At 53.1% G+C, this 18814-nt stretch overlaps 2 protein-coding genes across 2 annotated transcripts; both read right to left on the bottom strand.

Moving 5' to 3' along the window:
- Nucleotides 1-2354: 2354 nt before the first annotated feature.
- On the bottom strand, nucleotides 2355-11785 carry NCLIV_042690 (putative vacuolar proton-translocating ATPase subunit; the record flags this gene model as incomplete). Its single annotated transcript, XM_003881186.1, has 13 exons — nucleotides 2355-2454; nucleotides 2739-2836; nucleotides 3133-3762; nucleotides 4335-4613; nucleotides 5296-5611; nucleotides 6290-6597; nucleotides 7074-7529; nucleotides 7797-7892; nucleotides 8601-8844; nucleotides 9336-9436; nucleotides 10124-10627; nucleotides 11014-11106; nucleotides 11765-11785. 13 exons carry the CDS (start codon nucleotides 11783-11785, stop codon nucleotides 2355-2357), a joined length of 3246 nt encoding a protein of 1081 aa, XP_003881235.1.
- Nucleotides 11786-17742: 5957 nt separating this feature from the next.
- NCLIV_042680 (conserved hypothetical protein) lies at nucleotides 17743-18747 on the bottom strand (the record flags this gene model as incomplete). Its single annotated transcript, XM_003881185.1, has 1 exon — nucleotides 17743-18747. The coding sequence occupies one exon, from the start codon at nucleotides 18745-18747 to the stop codon at nucleotides 17743-17745; it is 1005 nt and encodes a 334-aa protein (XP_003881234.1).
- Nucleotides 18748-18814: the final 67 nt, after the last annotated feature.

The raw sequence follows: 18814 nt of genomic DNA, 5'->3' as shown, positions 1-18814 counted from the left end.
GGAAACGAAAAAACTCAAAGCTGCAAGATGTCTTAGGAAGAAGAAAGGATGAAGCTCAGCACTCTCGCCCCTGCGGAGAAGACGCGAGAAACAAGAGGACAGCCCGCAGCCGACAAGACAAGACGGCCGGGTAGAGAGGAGGGAGAGAAACGAGAACAGGAAAGGAGAGAAAGAAAAGACGAGAGAGAAAGGGAGAGAGAAAAGACGTAGGGAATGGAAAGGCGAGAGAGGGAAGACGAAGAGACGCGGGAGAACGTGGCTCTGATAGGCAGGACACACAGCGGTGGTGTGCATGCACGTTGAGAAAAGGCGGGGAAAAAGCTAGCGGAGAGGAGAGAGAAGACAAAACATGGGGCGTGGATTTCCGAATGGAAAGGCAGCGCTTCTCTTCTGTGCGTGAGGCGAGGAGGAAGATGAGCACGAGAAACGAGACAGAAAAGGGGAAGGACGAAACGTAGAAAAGAGAGGAAGAGGAGAAAATACGTTTTCTCTCCCAAGAAAAGAATCAATGCAGCAACACGGATACACAGGATACAGCTTCCACCAAAACTTTTTGCCGACTCGAACCAAAATTGCAGGGGAATCTTCCACCGCCTTCTCCATCTGGTCCTCTCTCGTGCGCTTCTGGGAGATACGTCTGTCGCCTCTACATCGCAAGTCTCCAGTTTTCTCGCCAACCGGTCCCCTCTGTTTTGTCTCACGCTTCACTGTCCATTCTTCTCTCTCTGCCTGCTTCATCGTCAGAGACGAGATATCACCTCCCACGAGCCTGCAAATAGAGAAAAGATGTAGGACTCGCCAGGCGAGCCCCAGTAACAGTCAATCACATTTTTCATATCCATATATATATATATATATATATATAGGGTTTAGGTAAGTGTATATATATGCATTTATATATATATATATATATATATACATACATACATATATGCGTCTGTATATACATCTGTCATCGCAGATTCGCTGAGAGTGACAAAACAGAAAATCCCTCGCTGGAATTTCTTCTCCGGCGAGAGAATTTTTACATCAAACTGGACTCGCTTTGCGTTCCCGCGCTTCTCGCTAACGTCGCAGGGGGTCTGCAGTGTCCACTTAGATCTGTCTATTTATATTAAGGATAATGGATTTGGTAACGGTCTATTTATTCTGCCCAGTGACAAGTTGTTTGAGGCTCGTCCAGAACCGAAAGTTTCTCTGAGTCAAACTGCGCGAGCTACGCAAGTGCCTAACTTTCCACATATACCCATGCATTTTCCCCTGTACTTCATTGTGAGAATATACCTCTGGATAGCTGATATATATACATCTATATATACATATATGGATAAATACTGTTATGTAAATGCATAATACCTATGGATACAAAAACCTATAAAGTCTCCACGTCAAGGGTTCGTTCTCTGGCGTCTTCCGAGCCTCTCTAATTTTTCTTTTGCGTGTGTTGTTCGAAAGCTTTGTGATTTTGCGCGCGGGTTGCCGGTGCCTCGTCCTTCTTCCCCGCACTCATCTACTGCATTCCTAGGTGTGCTTCTTGTGTTCTTCCCTTCTCCTTGTGTTCTCTGTGTCTTGCGTCGCTGAACCTCTCTCCTTCTGTCTCTCCCCCCATTACACACAGACGAGAGAACTTGGAGGGTGTCGAGACACTGCCTCGGTTCGTGTCCATCTCTCTCACCCTTTATCTTCGAGACGCAAGAATCACCTCTCTCGCTTCTGTTCTTTTCGGAGAAACAACGCGCAAACTTGCGGGTTTCCCATGGAAAGCCAACTCCGATAATGGTGCACGTGAGAGGATCCGCCACATTCAGACAGGGAAGCGTGGAGAAAGGCACGCATGCGGGGGAAGGAGGAGAAAGGGACGGCGAAAGCGTTTGAAAACAGACCGTTTGAGGGCTCACAAAAAACAAAGTTGACACGCAAAGGAAGACTCGAAGAGAAACGAACACGAGGAGAAGCACAGAGGACCAGGGAAGAGAAACGTAAAAAGAGAGAGACGGAGTGGGAAGGAAAAAAAGTGAAGAGAAAAGCGAACGTCAGGAACCGCAGAGCTACTAGAAGAAGTTCGAAACAAAGCTAAGTGAAGGAGGCTCTTGTCTCGCATTCCCGCCTTTATCGTACCCCCTGTCTCCTCAAAACTCTGGTCTTCCTCTTCACCATGAGACGGCGGCGGACGACAGAGTGTCTTATCGGGAACGTGAAGGCGAAGAAGCAAAGACAACGGAGAAACGGAGGCATCAAATACAGGAGCGAGCGGCAGAGAGAGACAGCAGAGACAGAAAAGGGACAGCAGAGACAGGGAATGGAGAATGCGACCGCCTGGCAGCCAGAACAAGAGACAGTGGCGAGGAAGGACTTCACGATCCTTGCGACCGGGACTCTCGGAGGATTTTGTTGAAATTGAGGGGGGCGAAGGCGTGGCCATCTGCCTTGAAGAACTTGCCTTGGAACTCGACCCTGAAAAGAAAGAAAATTCTCACGGTCTCGCCTCCTCTCTCTCTCTCGTTTTCTTCTCTCGCTTAATCCCGCTTCCCGCCGTCCTCTCGCGTTTCTCCTCTTTTTGCGTGTGTCATTTTTCTGGCCGTTTGTGCTTCACTCTCTGTGCCGTCTTCTGTTTCTCGCCCTCCTCTTCTCCGTCCCCTTTTCCCGTGTTGTCGTGTCTCGTCTGCCTTTTCTCTGTTTTCCTCGTGTCTCCCCTCTCTTCGCTGCTTCTTCTTCCCATCTCTTCTCTCTGCACTTACCACTGGAGACGCAAGGCGTGGAGGAAACACTCGAGGCTGTCCATTCCGACCATGACGAAGAAGGTGATTAGTGCGAAGACGGGGAAAAGAAGCACAAACTGCAAAGACCCACGCAGCGTCGCGCCAAAGAATCCAACATGCCCCCCGGAGACGCCAGAAGAATCTGGAGACGATGCGAAGGCCTTCTTTGCAGAAACCGGATGAGGAACGAAACGCCGACGCGGCCCCCAGTGAACATTTCCAGGACCAGACGACGCAGGCAATCCCCCCCTGTCTCTCTGGTTCTTCTTTTTGCTTAGGCCGCACACCTATCTACGCGCAGGCACTGTGTCCCTCTCTCGAAGCAAACCTTCTTCCGCTTCCCCGTTCTCTCTTTTTTTCGCGGAAGCCTTACTTTAACTGTCATTTCGAATCCATTCGTCCCGGGTTGGAGAGCGAGGCCGATGGTCTTCTCGAAGAAGACGAGGGCGAGTTGCTGGTGCGCAAGAGAAAGTGCCCAGAGCCTGAGGTAGCTGGCCGTGTTGGAAATGGTCCCGAGGACAAACTCGATGGTTTCAATCATCTGATGGATGAAAACTTCGCTGATTTGCTCTTCCGCGTCGGTCCCGCTCGCGACCGACTCGCGGTCGTCGTCGAAATCCAGGCCTTCCTCACGACGTCTTTCCCTCCTCGCACTTCGAACTGGACGCGGCGCCTGAGAGACGGAGAAGGATAGAGGCGGCGAGCTCGTCACGGCCTCGCCGTTCTCAAGACTTCGCTCCGCTGACCTTCCTCTGCCACCAGGAAGCGCACGAGAAGAGACAACGACGAGGCTCTCACGCTCCTCCTCAAAGGGAGATGCGAGAGGCGCATCCCCCGGAGACGCCGGACGACTCCCTCCCGGGCGATGCATTTGGTACGCGAAGCTCGAGGAGCTCTGCAGCGCACGCGCAGTCGGAGACGCCCGCTTCTGTCTGTACAGCTGCCACAGCGGTTTCGCCAGCAGCATCACCGGAATGCACAGCACGACCACGAGTCGCAAAACCTGAAAAAACGGACCGCACCAGAGAAAGACAAACACGCAAGCAAAACCCGTTCCAGGAAAAAGCAGCGACACGACTCCATGAGAAGAGAGAGATACGTCTCTCGGTGCAGAGAGTTTACACGCGTGGATATTCGTACAAGGCCACATGCTTGTGCTGGAAGTTGAACACGCAAACATCTCATGTGGATATATATATATGGATATATATATATATGTATATATATATATATATATGTGCATATCCATGTATATACATTTGGATTTTTGGCTGAATGGAAATCACCCGGATATACATTCGCAGACGGTCTACGAGAGGCAGACATCCCCTCTCTCCCTCGTGTCTATTTATCAACTTCATCCCCACATGTGCATTTGCACATTTGCATCTCCATCTCTGCACAGATATATGCATCTATATGTGCATTAGTGTACATACATATATACATATATATACATATACATATAGATTTTTATGTACAGATATATCGATAGATGCTATCTTTATAGACATCTCGCTCTCTCTGTGTGAAGTGCTGCATTAACGTTTGGATCTTTTTGTGTAAGATGTTTACTTGTTGGATTTCGGCTTGGCCGTCAAACATGATGAGCGAAGGGTCGGGCTGCGCACCGCCCATGTGCATGTCGATGAGAACGTTGATGAGGGAAGGTTTCGCGTAGGCATCCACAGGCGTCAGCCACTTGAAGAGAATGAGGAAGGTCATGTAGCCTATTAGAGCGACAAAGAGGAAGAGCTGGGGAAGCGCCTCGAAGAAAAAATCCAGAAACTGACGAAAGTAGAGCGCATTCAGCGCCTTCAGTACGATTCCCAAAAGCATCTGGAAGAAGGCGACCTGAGAAAAAAGCGAGGAAAAGAAGTCGAAAAAGAGCCTCCAGTTGACGCAGCGACGCACAACTTCAGAGAGAAGTGGGCAACCAAGAGAGAGCGGAGACGAAGCGTTGATCACGAATATCTGGCAACGTACGGTCAACCGAAATCCTACACATTTTTTTCACAAGATGACGAGCAGTCGCGTGGGATGCGCGAAACGCGCGACTCACACCTGGACTCCGTGGGGGCCACACACGGCATCGCGGTGCTCGAGAGATACGCAACACAACACGGAAAATCAAAGAGGAACGCAGAGACACGGCCAGGCTTGCAGAGACGTCCACGAATTCCACGAACGGCAGACCCACAAACACAAATGGGGATAAAGAGATTAGAGCATTTACAGGTAGAGAATACTTCGAAATAGACAGATATACAGATACAGACACAGAGACATCAGTAGATCGAAAAATATATATATGCGCATATACATATACATATGTATATATATATATATATATATATATATACATATCCGTATATATACCTATATATGTATTTATGAATACGTGTAGCATTTTTCACAGCGAGGGACTTCTCGGCGTTTTCGGTTGAAGAGCACGTGTCTAGTCCATCCGGCGCGTTCAGCGCTGGCTGTCTTCGCGGTCTTCCGTTTTGAGCCGGTTTGGAATCCGCAGACTTACAATGACGGAGAATTTCATTTTGAAGGAGTTGAAGAGGAGAAGCTCGTTTACAGCGCCTTTCCAGGCCGGATCGAATCCGACGGGGTACGGGAAACCCTCTGTCATCGGTTCCAGTTTCTCCCCGTCGCGTTCGTGGAAAGTCGCCGGCCCAGCGGGCGACGAGGCCGCAGGAAAGGCGATGTCACTCCGGCCGTCGTCGAAGGTCGGCGAGGCGACTTGCCATCGAGAGCCGAAGAGATCGACGCCCAGAGAAAGCACATCGTTGTAGATAATTCCCGCGTACGTCGCAAACACGCCGAGCAGAAGGATGAGGTGTCTGCACCAGAGCGAAAACGGAACGGGGCACTCCCACAGGTTGTTCCGAGACTCCTGGAAACCGTGAGAGCCCTCAAAACGCAGTGAAAAGGCATCGGCCTACCTCTCCACACACGCACGCTCACGAAGAGACATACACACAGATTTGCATATACATGGATATATTTGAGCATTCCTATCGATGTGGGAGAGCGTTGTGTACACGAGATGCGTCCAGAGACCGAGGAGAGACAGCGAGGGCGAGGGAGAAACACAGAGAGAGAGAGACTTCCCGGAAGATAATCGAGACGCGAACGGCATAACGGATTTCGTCTCAGTTGGGGCACGTCGCTTCGTCTCTCTCCTTCCCGGAGACCCGACTGCCTCCAGTACCCGCCCCGAAAAGGAGAAAGCCTCTGAGCGTATCTACACAGATACAGATCGATAAACGCTGAGTCGCGGCCAAAAAGACAGAGACACACAGAGAGAAAGATCTAGATAGACAGGTAAATGGGTGCATTTGCTGACAGCTACACTTGCGAGATCGAGAAGAAAGAGAGACTAGAGACAGCGGCAAATGGACCGAAAGGTACAGAAAAACACCCACATATCTGCGTCGAGACACGGGTAGGGCTAGACGGATAAATGTATATGTAGATGGGTGTAGAGAAGAGAGTTGCTGGGACACAAGAGTGGGTACCTTCCTTCCAGGAGCATGTCTATCATTTCGCCTTTCATTCGCAGTACGCGGTTGTTCGCTTTGATGTAGAAAAGCCCCGCGGCAATGAGGACGAGAATCAAGCCGTGGCCTACATCGCCGTACATGACGCCGAACAAAAAGGGGAAGAAAACGCATGCAAACACTGCGGGGTTCGCCTCTTTGTATCTCGGCACGCCGTACGTGTCCACGAGCTGTTGGAACGGGGTGAGAAACGGTGGCAGCCGAAAGAAGGTCGGCGGCGACGGAGAAGACGCGGGAGGGTGGAGAAGTAGGAACGCCGAGGCGTGCTGGACAGAAACACGGGAAGGCAACAAAACGCCGCGCGTTGGGTGGTCACTCATGTGCCCCGCGCGCGCAGCACCAAAAAGGAGAGGTTCTCTGAGAGCGCCTGCCGCCTCAAGACCGAGAAGGCCCTCCCGGAACACAGAGGAGAAAGAGACGCAGGATCCTCGCCCGCGTCTCGCCAAGAACTCATCGCAGTCATTCGCCCCGCGCGTTCTCCAAGGAGAACACAGAGCTCTCCTCTCTCCGTGCGCTAGTCTTTGTTTTCCCTGTTCTTCCCTCCTCCTTTGTTTCTCTTTCTTCTCCCACTTCTTCCGCGCGCCGCGAAGCTACCTCCGCGTGTTCACTCTCTCCCGACCTCGCGCTCGCTTTCGTTTTGTCCTCCGCACGTTCGCCGCCTCTGTGGATTCGCCTTCGCTTCTCTGCCAGCCTTTTTCCTGTCCGCTCCGGAGTCCTCTTTTTCTTAAAGGTGTGAGCTTACGCTTTTGTTGCTTTGCTCCGCAAGGACAACGCGCAGCTTCGCTTCGTCTTGAGCGGGGAACCAGCAGTCGGCGCGAATGGTCACGTCGCTCGCCTCGAAGAAATTGAGTGTCGCGTAGATCGCCTTTTCTTTCACGCAGAATCTCCGCCACTCCTCGATGAGCGGCCTGCGCGGTCCCCGCCTCCCCAACTCGGAACTCATGTCGACAGGCTCGAGGAGGATCGAGATCTCCGAGAGGAAGTACTGCTCGTAAGCTTGGAGAGCCTTCTCCTTGTCTGCTAGGAGGGTCGAGACGTCAACGAACCGCTTCTCAGCTTCTTCGTAGGACGAAGGCCACGCGTAGCATCGCGCGTTGAAGGCTGCGCACAGACGTATAACTTTCTCGTACGCGGCGGACGAAGGCGAACGCCCTCCTTGGTAGTAGGTGACAAAGAGAGACTTCGACTTGAGCGTCGTCTGAGCAGCCACGAGCACAAAAAAAGAACACAAATGGGACCCGTGATTTGGTGGAGGTAGGAGACGGGGAAAGAAGGCCCGCAAGGGGAGGTGACGGAGCAGCGGAAGGGAGAGAAGAGCCGAGGAAAAAGGAGCGGAAAGGGGGGAAGGGCGAAGGAGAGGAGAGAGAAGGTGGAGGCAGAGGGACACTTCAGGGATGTGAAGGCGCGAAGACGTGGACACGACCGCGTCACAAAATACACTTTTCCTAGAAAACAAAAGACGTACTGCGTAGTCCGGGGGGAAGTCACGCAGATCGGCAGGTTGGAAGTATGTGTACGCGTTACCCCTCATCGACCGGAAAAGGGCGCGTGCGAACTTCTCCTGAAACACACGAGGACAACGACGCAGAAACGCGTTCTCATTCTCTTTCGAAATCAAGGTCACATCCGAGGTGGAACCACACGCGCGTGGTATACGCCTCCACGACACGGAAACTCCTCTCGAGGCTCTGCTAGTCACCCAACCTCCTGAAAGAGAAGAAAGAGCCTGCGCGTTCTTCCGTGTCGATGAGGTACACACACAGACACCCCCCCCGCTGACATACACACATATCTCTGGGTAGAAAACTGAGAATCCAGAGACGGACCGGTACAGAGATGCGTACACAGAGAGAATGAGAGACGAAGCGAGGGAGAGTTGCATCGACTGTGGTGTGGCGTAGGCAAGGATACACCGTTTAGGCTCGCACCTTGCATCCAACTGTTCCTGCAGATATCCAAACCGGCGGCCAAGTCCTGTCCACATTCCTTAATCCTTCCCATGTCACAGGCAAAACCCCGTTACGATCTTTATCCCTCTCTTTAGACTGGACCCTGTAACCTCACACTCTCTTTCTGTCTCTCCGGACGCCATATGTGGATGCCTCTCTTTACACACATCCACATAGTTACTTATGTATATGTATGTGAAGGTGCACACTTGTAGGTAGTTCAGATCTCCACTCGTCAAGAAGACCTAGGGAGGAAGTGACCCTATCGCAGCTGTGTTTTCTTCGATAATCAGAGCTGTGGAAGGGAAGCGTGAGCACACCTGGTCGCAGCTGTTGATGACACCGGCGACGGAGGAGAAGGCCATGGACCGAAACTCGGAACCCAGTTCTTCGCCGAAGCCGTCGAGGCGCTGGGGGACGTGGGGCGAGGCGCCGCGACCGCCTAGGGCTCCAGCCTCGGTGCGTCCTGAGAGGCCCGATGTCCCGGCCTCGAGGAGAGACAGGCTGGCCGTGGATTCGAAGAGCGGCGAGGAAGGCCGACGAAGGTCGGAGGTGAGGGCAGATCTGCGGGAGGAGGGAGAACACGAGACAAAGCGACGCATGCAGAGAATCTCGCGTGGAGACTCGCGACGACAACTGCTCTGCCGACAGAAAGGTGCAAAGGTGGAGAGCGCTCACAGGAAGAAACGAGGGAGGGAATCCGCGAGAAGGCGACATCGACCGCGGCGGCCCGACCGAGCAGATCGCGAGGATGAAAACACGCGAGACGCACAAACCACACGCGCGCATGTTTGAGGCCCAAATCCTTTGTCTTTTTCGCGAAATGCGAAAACAATTGAAGCGGAAAAACCGACAGTCTCTGCGACACAGAGAAGCCGAGGCAGCTGGGGCGTCGGTCGGCGCCAGAAAAGACGCCGAGACAGCAGAAAACCACAGACAAAAGACAAGGAGAAGAGCAGGGCGCACATAGAGGACAGAACACACAGGAAAGGGGAAAGAGAGAAAGAAAGAGACACGACAGGAGGAGACAAGAGAGACAGAGAAGGACCACCCACCCGTCGAGAATCCCTGCAGCTGAGAGTCTCGCTGCTCGGCCGCTGTGGACAGGGAGCGCGAGTTGGTGCCGAGCGAGGAGGAGAAGGCTGGTTTCTTCAATCTGCGAAAACAGGCAAAATTCACTTTCCACACGAGCGTCGCCTGTAAAGACCACGCTGCCCACGCACGAAAGTATACACTTGCTTACAAACGTAAAAAATGCATACAAATCCATGCATGTCCATATGTTCAGACCCATATAGATAGATATGCATTCACGCGTGTGTAGTGCAGGAAAGAGAAAGCTTTCTCTGTCTCCCGGTAGGTAAATCGGCTGCAGCCTGGATTGGCGGTCGGCCCCGACGCGCGGCTCGAATTTTCCGTCTCCGCTTTTTTCTGCATCCCCGTTTTTTCGCCTCGTGACTCTCGACACGGCTCTCTCTGGACCACAGAGCCTCCCTTTCGCGCGAATCCCGTGCTTCTGTAACGCATGCAGTTCTGTTGCAATGCATTGACCAGCTGACGTTTTGCCGCACCCAGATGCTCTGTTTTCCTTTTCCACAAGGAACCCGGCGATATCTGTGTCCCCTCAGAAACAGTTTTCTCTTTTGACTTCCCCTTCCGTCGCTACCTTTCGTTCTCATTCCTCTCGCTACCTTTCCTTCTCATTCTTCTCGCTACCTTTCCTTCTCATTCTTCTCGCTACCTTTCCGTCTCATTCTTCTCGCTACCTTTCCTTATCATTCCTCTCGCTACCTTTCCTTCTCGTTTCTCTCGCTACCTTTCGCATCGGGCTTTCTTGTCTTACCGCTGCATTTCTTTGTCGGAGCAAGTCTTCGTTGTTTTGGGAGAAGCGAACAAACTGCGTGTACAGCTTGTTCAGAGCTTCTTCCACTTTGTCGAGTTGGAACGCAGAGCCGCCACCGGTCCCCCGGCAGGCAAAGTGCCTGAGCTCGCCTTCTCGCCTCTCGCTTCTCTCTCGAGACTGGGAACGGTCGCGGCGAGAGAAGGTTCTCCAGTGTCCTCCCTCCTCGAGCGCTGCCTCGGCGAGCGCTCTGTCGCCGAGTCGCGTCTCGCGAGCGCCCGAAAGAGTCGGCGACGGGCGTAGCGCGGGACGCGAAGGGGCTGCGAAATCAATGTCGCAGTCCGAGAGCGAGTCGTCGCTATCGCAGGCGTCGAGATCCAGGCGATCTTCCAACTTTGTCGACGTGTGCTTCTCGATCTCCGAAAACAAAAAGCGAAGAATTCTCTCCATCTCCTCCAGGCGCTGCACGTAGCGCTTGTACTGGCGGCTGAGGGACTGCGCGTTCATCTGCGACGCGGAAGGGAACAGAAAAGAAAGTCCATGCGAGGCGGCAGGAAAAAAAGATTAGACCGACGAAGAGAAAAAGCGCGACGACGGCGAAAAAATAAGAGGACAGGGTCACAGAGGAAAACCTGGAGACAGAATAAAAGGGGGAGGAGATGCAGAAAGAAGGAAGAGGGGAGAAAAGAAAGGAGGAAGAGGGCAGAGGAGGAAAGAGGAGACTGTAGAGGAGAAAAGAGAGAAGGAAGAGGAGAGGAGAAAGGAGGAAAGAGAAGAGGAGAATGTAGAGGAGGAAAGAGAGAAGGAAGAGGAGAGGAGAAAGGAGGAAAGAGGAGACTGTAGAGGAGAAAAGAGAGAAGGAAGAGGCGAAGCTAAAAAAAGCGTAGACTTACGTCCACAAATTGGACTTGGACTCGAGAGCCGATCGCGTCGAGAAAGTCGCGCGCGCCTTCGCTCGGCAGGACGAGGGTTCCTCGGCACATGGTCTGAAGCACAGAGACAGGAGAGGCTCGAGAGACGGCAAACGCATGCGCCTGATGTCGAAGGGGGAAACAGACAAAGCAGAAGCGGCACACATGCTTCCGCCTCTGAGAGCGCGGAGAAGGGAGCACAGCGGAGACGCAGCGGAAAGGCAAAGAGGCAGATGGCCAGACAGAGTTGCGCAGAAACGGAGAGCCCTGTCTGCAGCTATGCATGGATAGAAACGTGAAAAGACAAGCATATCTGAGGTTCGCGCTTCAAAGGCCCCACTGGCGATTCAAGACTTTATAATTCGAAATGCAGTGGTGGGTTAGTACTGGATGCAGACGCGGAGATCGAGGGCCAGCAAGAGCAACATGCGAGACAGGAAGAGATAAACGGATATCCACATATCGATAGACGTGGGGTATTGTGGATATGTGCACCTATATGAAGTATATGCAAAAGGGTGTGCGCAAAAGTGGTGTATATATGTGACGAATAGAGGAGAAAGGCGAGTCTGATGCATATAGATCGGGGCCGTGTGGGGGACAGCATGGATATTTCGCAGTGATGTCGCGTATCTGCTATGAAGGAAAACCGACGCATCTCTTCCTCCTGTCTTTTCTCTAACAAATGATTCGCAGTGCCGATCTGCTGGTGTCGATCCACCTGCGAACTCACCTCGGAGCGAAAAATCCCCATGGTGGCAAACTGGGAGAGAGGAGGACAGGAACAGGCGAAGGAGGAACAGCAGGAGGGACAGGAGGGAGTGTCGAGAAGAGGAAAAGGAAGAGAGGGGGGAAACCGGGGAAACAACGGATCGGGGCCCAGATGGAATAGGGTGAGAAACTAGACGAGAAAGGAGAGGGAAATTCCAAGGAACCGGAAAATGAAGACGGAAGAGGAGAGGAAAAGAAAGACAAGTACGTAAGAAGACAGTCACCCTGTGCCGATTGGAACTGCTGCGGAGGAACGTGAGAAACCAGAGAGAGCGGGGCCGAACGCTGTGTCCGAGGAGCCTTTTGTTTCATGGAAGGAGACAAACATCCCAGGCAAACACGAGAAACGAGCGAGAGGCAGAAAATGATAAAGAACAGAGGACAGGATGCCTACCCGACCAGGATCCATCTCGGTGGAGAGAAACCCCTCCGTACGGGCTTCATACCTCCCACAAGACGACCTACATAGCTGAATGTTTCACTATTCACATCAGCACACAAAATGTACAGATGTACTTGCAGTTCCTCACAGAAACTTACAAATACGCCTATTTACACGTCCCTACATATATAAATATATGCGTGAACTCTGCAACTCGAATTTATGATGGGCACGGCTCCGCAGATTCATACATGTATATCTGTATATATTTTTGAGGGTATGCATTGGTGTACACCGCGGCACTCTCGCCCTTTTCTGCTTGGTTTGTCACAGGAGGAGAGACGGCAGGGACTATCTTCGGGGAGAGAAAAAGGATGTGAATTTCTTATTCGCGAGCCGACTGAGAAAAAAGAGGACCGGGTCAGCCGCCGGAGACCTCCGCTTTTCTCTGGCCCCAGACCAGGTTTCCGCACCGTGCCTGTTTCTCGCGCCTCGACAAAAACCAGACCCGGAAACAGGGAAAAGGGAGGGGGGAAAGAACGCGACTTGGAGGGGTGAAAAGATTCATGCAGAGAGCAGACGAATCGCCGCTCACGGTGTACAGACTCGGATAACTGCGAGGGTCACATGTTCTTCTGCGCTTTTCGCTGAAAGCTCTCCAAACGGTCCCGCTGTTTTTTCGCCTCCCGTTCCTCTTCAAGCATGTGTCTTGGCACGAGTTGGGATTTTCCTGGTTGGAGATTTTGGTCGAGAAAACCGTCGCTCTCGGTGGACACGCAACGAGAACGCGAACCTTTAGAGAGCAACACCCGCTAGATGGCTGCGCGTTCGCCCAAAGAGAGAGGAGAGAGCCCGGAAAAAAAACCTGTCTCCTCCGGAACGACGATCAGGTGTCTGGTGCCCGCGAAGACGTCGCGTGTACATACACCCCAATTTTCGCATGTGCGGAGAGAGACGGCGGGAGGGTTTCAGGAATGCAGACTGCGCGAAGGCGCCAGACGAAGAAAATTTGCAGAACAACAGAGAAAAGGTTTCTTTTCTTGTCTGTGATGTCAAGGGTGGCAACGCGAGTCGCGGGAAAATCGCCCTCCGGTTGCCTGAGCGCCAGATTCGCTCCTCCCGGTCCGGCACACGAAAGCCAAGGAAGAAAGAAAACGAATCGAACATAGGCAGAATCGCGCTCCGGTGTTTGTTCTCTCTTCTCTCGGCTCTTCCCAAACGTGCCTGTTTCTTCCCCCGGACAGAACTCTTTGCGCTTTCCCCCTTCTCAAAAATCGCGTTCTCTTCTCGTACGCGTCCAGAGTAAGTCGCGCATCGCGACGCCTGTCCCCCCTTCTCGCCAAACTTCTGCTGTCTGATTTTTCAAGGCGGTTGTCTCTCTTTTCTGTGCGCTCTTCTCCTTTTAATCTCTTTTCGGAGCAATTTGTCGGTACTGATTTTTTCCCGACCTGCCACACCAGGTTCGCTGGGTCCATCGTCTCGGCTTCTCTCTCCTCTGTCGCTCTCACAACCATGGCTGTAAGTTTTTCTCGTCGAAAAAAGGGATCCTCCCTCTGCTATTTGGCGCTGACTGTCAGGCCAGAACGAGGCTCAGCGATGCTTCCCACCACACCCACAAACCTGTCAGGAATCATGCAGCCCTCCTCTCTCTCTCTCCCTCTCTATATATATGTATGTATGCAGACTTTCCGTACACAAGGGTACATATATATTTATCCTATATGTATGTGAATGAATATAAAAATGTGCACATGCATATGATAGGTATTTGTGTGTGTATTTGTTCTCTTTCCGGAAAAATGGTCCACCGGAAGAGCTGTGGAGCTATGGTGGTGGCTGCTTGCATGCTTTCTTTCCCTTACCACAAAAGTGCGCAGATACATACATACATATACATACATATATATATATATATACATATATATATATATATATATTTCATCGATATAGCTAGCGGAGACGGGCGCAGATGACGCCTCTCTTTGAGTGGTTGCGTGTACACACTGCCGTCTCCTCGCCCTCGTTCCACGGAGACGTATGTGGAGAGACGCAGGTTGTTTCTGTTTGCGTGTGCGCCTTGGAAAGCAGAGACGTCAAAAACAAGGGGCAGTCTCTGTTTCTGTGTGAAAATGGCTAGACCCCCGACAGCGCGATGCGCCGTCAAACGCATGCGCACTGTCCAGAGCACTTCTTCACAGAGGGAAATGCAACGCTGATACTTGTTCACCGGGTGGAGAAGCGGGAGTTTCTTCACCGGCGAACGAACCGATTGGGACTCCTTTCATCTCGTGTCTCGTCTTCCCTCGCTCTGGGACGCCCAATCTCTCGACAGCCCCTTGTCTCTGGTGGCTACCTTGTCGCTGTCTTCTGCCCCGCCGTTCCGGGATCTCTTCATTGTTCTCCCCCTAGTCTCTCTTTCTCACCCGATAGTTCGCGTTCTGGCGACTTCCCTTGAATGGTCTCTTGTCGGCCTGTCCTTTTTTTCCTCACAGAGCGTCTTCGAAGCCCGGTCGAGTTTCCACGATTTGGAGCAATGTGCCCGAGTGGCGGGGCCGCAACGCTGGGAGGCTGACTGCCACAGCGCTCGGCAACGCGCCCTCCAGGCGGCTGCTGATGTGTAAGCAACCGTTTCCGAGTTCGTTTTCAAGTGAAACTGCCTGGCACGAGCAGTCGGTGGGTGTCGAATTGAAGGCTTCTCGTCGCGCATCCTCGGTCTCTCGAGAGTCTGCGCTCTCCGCGGGCTGGCCAGCACATTTCACACGCGCGTGTGAAGATGAGCCTACAGCGCGGCTGACTCTCTTCTATGTGGCTGTTGTCCGTACCCGAGAGAGGGACAGAAAGAGACAAACGAGAGAGAGGCAGTGTGTGTGTGTCCCAGGGAGAGAAGACACATACAGAGAGAAAACGAAGGTGGATCTAGGGGGAGCAGAGTCCTATCCTGTGAGAGTGTTGTTTTTTCAGAATGACCCGCGAGTGCGGCGCGTACGGAGACGCCTTCTTCCAGTGTTACCGCCACGGTTTCCGCCTCGAGGGTTGTCAGGGAGAGAAGAGCACTATGCAGCTTCTGCGTTGCCAGCAGAAAGTTTCAGACCGCGTGGTCTCTCTCTGAGTTCCTGAGAAAGTCTAAGCAGCGTGCGGCCGAGGAGGCCGTGGAGGATGGAGGCGACGGTCACGACGCGCGCGAGGACGGGGTGCCGACGCCTTCCGTTCAAGTTTCGGGACGAGGCGAAGGTGCGGGAAGAGTTTTTGCTTCTGCACGGTCTCCGCGTTTGCGGGAGAAGAAAGCAGGCAGCGCAGGTGAAGCGGCTGCGGCACAGGGAGGGGAGTGAAGCTAGGAGGGAGAGGGGAAGGCTCCCGGCGGGGATCGCGGGCGGAGAAGAGACACCCGCGAGAGACACGAAACGCGCGGCTGTGGAGATATAGCGGAAAGAAGAGAAACCCACGAGCTGAAACTGTGGGAGGGAAAGTGGAGCAACAGACGCCTGAGAGAGGTAGTGGCAGCAGAGGATGAATCGCGCGGCTGTGGGGTTCCAGTTTCTTGCCTAAGAGCAGACACGGGAAGAAAGGACCATGTACTTCTCTGTCCATGGATACACTCGGAGTGGTGCATTGCGTGGCGAATGGCTGTGTCTAGACTCCGGGTGCCGTGGCCGTCAGTGTGCGAAAACGAACCGCTGTGGCGGGGGTCGAGCGCTTGGGAGAGGAGGCTCTTTTTTGCTCTCACACTGCAAGGAGACTGTGTGTCGCGTATACACACTTCCCTGGACAACAGTCCACGAGTCGTTGGAAGGCTGCTGCCTAACTGGAGCGACACGCCTTATGAAGTGGAATGCACGCTCCAGTCGCATCCCGTTTCCTGTGCGTGGCAGCTGGTTGTACAGCCCTTGAGCGGTGCATCACAGGAAAATGCGAGAGAGACGGATATCTCTTTGAGAGCCGCTCGCCTCTAAATCACTAAGTCTGAGCGTAACGGGCGTCTCTGTTCCGCCTTGCTTGCTCCCCCGCAGGCTGTCTGGTTTGAACCTGGGGAAAAAGGATCAGCTTGTAAACAGAATATCTTGAGCCAGCTAAACGGATTCTCACCACCCAGGAGGGTATATCCGCCGCAGAGTGACACGACGGATCCTAGTCTCCAGCAGCCAGTGCAGCGCTCCCAAGTGTTCGCGGGTGTTTCTGGTTGCGACTTTTCAAAAACGGCGGAATGAAACGGTGCAGCCTTATTTGTTCACAGGACTTGCGGAAGACTTGCAATCAGTAACGGACGTCGGTTTCGCCGCCCGCTTTTCCACATTTCTTCCTTGGCAGGCCAACCCAGTAGATGCGCGATCAAATACACGGTCTCGCCAAGGAAGAAGCAAACGGCGTTGTCCCGTGTCTGTTCCTCGCGATGGCAGTCTCGACGGCTTGATGAGCCACTCCAACACAAAACGCCAGTTTAGCGGAACGGGTTCTGCAACGCGTATCGCCCTCGGTCCTCTTGCTGGCAGCTTGGCCGGTGGAGGAAAAAAAGCTCCTTCACAAAAACGCCAGGAACCAGATCGGCGGGCGAGTTCGCCAGCAATCCACGGGGCGCCTCGAGCTCGGCAAAGCCGTGCAGTAAAAGACGCAAAATTTCTGCTTACGCGTGTCAAATCTCGAAAGTCAGGAGCCGGGTGCAATGCATACGCGTCCACGCACAGATACCGACGCAACACGTATCTGAGGTAACCTTCATCTGGGAACCTGGACTTGCGAAAACGCGTTCTCACGGGGTCACGAGAAAATAGACCCAGGCGGATCGTGAGAGCATTCTTCACCCGCCGCAGCGCGTCCTGAACACTGTCAGAAAGGGATTCTACCCCCCCCCCCCCCCCCGGAGTTCCTCCCCTCCAGTAGAGACGCACTCTGTACGGAACATTGTCACTATGCGAGTACCGCTAACGCTGCACTTTCTATGCGGCAGGTAACCGACTCAATTGTACCACACATGAAACGGTTTCAACAGCTTGTCGCTTGCGTTCTACAGGGGCATCTTGCTGTGCCAGCTTCCCACAGGGGCGACATGAGCGCCGCTACAGAATTCGGATCTACTGGCGACCGAATCGTTTGCCAAAATCTCAACCGTGGCGATCTGGAAACGAGACTAAGGCAAACAGATGTCGCCGGGCTACGCAAAATAGACAATACACTTGAGCAGTGGCCTCGGTGATGGTTGGAACTCTGCCGTGCATAGATCACAGACAGCCTCGAAACCTTCGTGCAATCTCGAGTCTCCTCTGAGGCGGTTCTCCTGATTTGCGCCGTTGGTCCCAGCATATCCAGGCCACCTTGCTTAACTTTTACTCCCTCATCTCTTTCCCTCAGATACAGTGCATCCCGCCACGGGGCAGCACAGAGGGGCATCATTTCAGATTCACTTCTCTGCTTTCCCCTGCTGCTTGGTGGAACTCACACGTTGCGATTTCCACAGGTTCAAACCCTTTGACGCAGCAGGTTGTGCGGAGCTCCGTCTGGATCCCCGGTCCTGCTCTCCGTACTCAGAGTTTGTGGATGCCCCTGCGGCTTTGTAGCCTTCACTCTTAACGACGAGTTTGTTGAAGATTCTTCTTTTCTCGTCGAGGTTCGCGAGGCGGGCTGGCTGGCATTGAAGCGTCTCCGGCTTCGGGAACAGGGGCCCTGACGGTATCGGATCCGCTTCGGTGTAGCTGTTTTTCGGCCTTCGCAGCCTGAGGAACGTCGGCAAGTTGGTCTCTACCTTGCTTGGCCATTTGAGGCAGTCGTGAAGAAACTGCTGCGCTCTCTACGTCCACTTCCCCTCTTGTTACGGCCGGTTCCGGATTCGTGGCGGGCGATGGCGTACCGTCTGTTGCTGGCACTGTTTCGTCTCCAGCCTGTGTGGAGGCACTCGCCGGCGCGGTTGCTGGGTCTGCCTTCTCATCCACTTGTTGGTTTTGCAGGCGGTCTTGCTCCTGAGCTCGCAAGGAGTAGAAAGTCTGTATCCACCGTCGCCTGCGTCTAGCACGCACAATCTGACGCCGAGACTCGAAGCGCTTGTAAGCATCCTGCATAGCTGCTCTCGCCTGCATTCGTTCAAACACGGAGTCAATATACTGCAACACACCCAACCCCCCCACGGCTAACGGGATTTTTTTCAAACTGAAAACAAGACTAAAGAATATCGCCAGTCCCAATGTCCCCATACCCCGAAGAGGCGGCAGAGGCGTATATGGAACTGACATGGAGTCTTCTTCTTCTTCCCATACCCCCGGGTCTTTCGTCGTAGTTGTCGTCGTAGTTGTCGTCGTTGTTGTCGTCGTAGTTGTCGTCGTAGTGCTAGTCGTCCTACCATAGTTGTGGTTGCTGCGTGATACCTCATCTGCATTGTCGTCCTCATCCCGCTCGGAGAAGGATTCATCAGACGAGTCCTCCATTTTCAGTTTCGGTTTGAAGAACTCCCGAATGCGACGGAGGATCGCTCCTTCTGTTACCTGGCAAGCAGGTAGGCTGCCTGGGATGAGGGGGTTACAGCCCCCCTTGACTAACTCAAACAGTAGCACTAGAACGCATACTGAGGACCGTTTCATTTTGCCCCCGTATCCACAATTCCTGTCTTACGAAGAAGTAACGCTGGCCGTGAAAGGCCACCAAAGA

Source organism: Neospora caninum, chromosome IX (assembly GCF_000208865.1).
Source record: "Neospora caninum Liverpool complete genome, chromosome IX".
NCBI classification, from domain to species: domain Eukaryota; phylum Apicomplexa; class Conoidasida; order Eucoccidiorida; family Sarcocystidae; genus Neospora; species Neospora caninum.
Note: the sequence above shows the minus strand (reverse complement) of the source record. Positions and strands in the feature narration are given on the sequence as shown.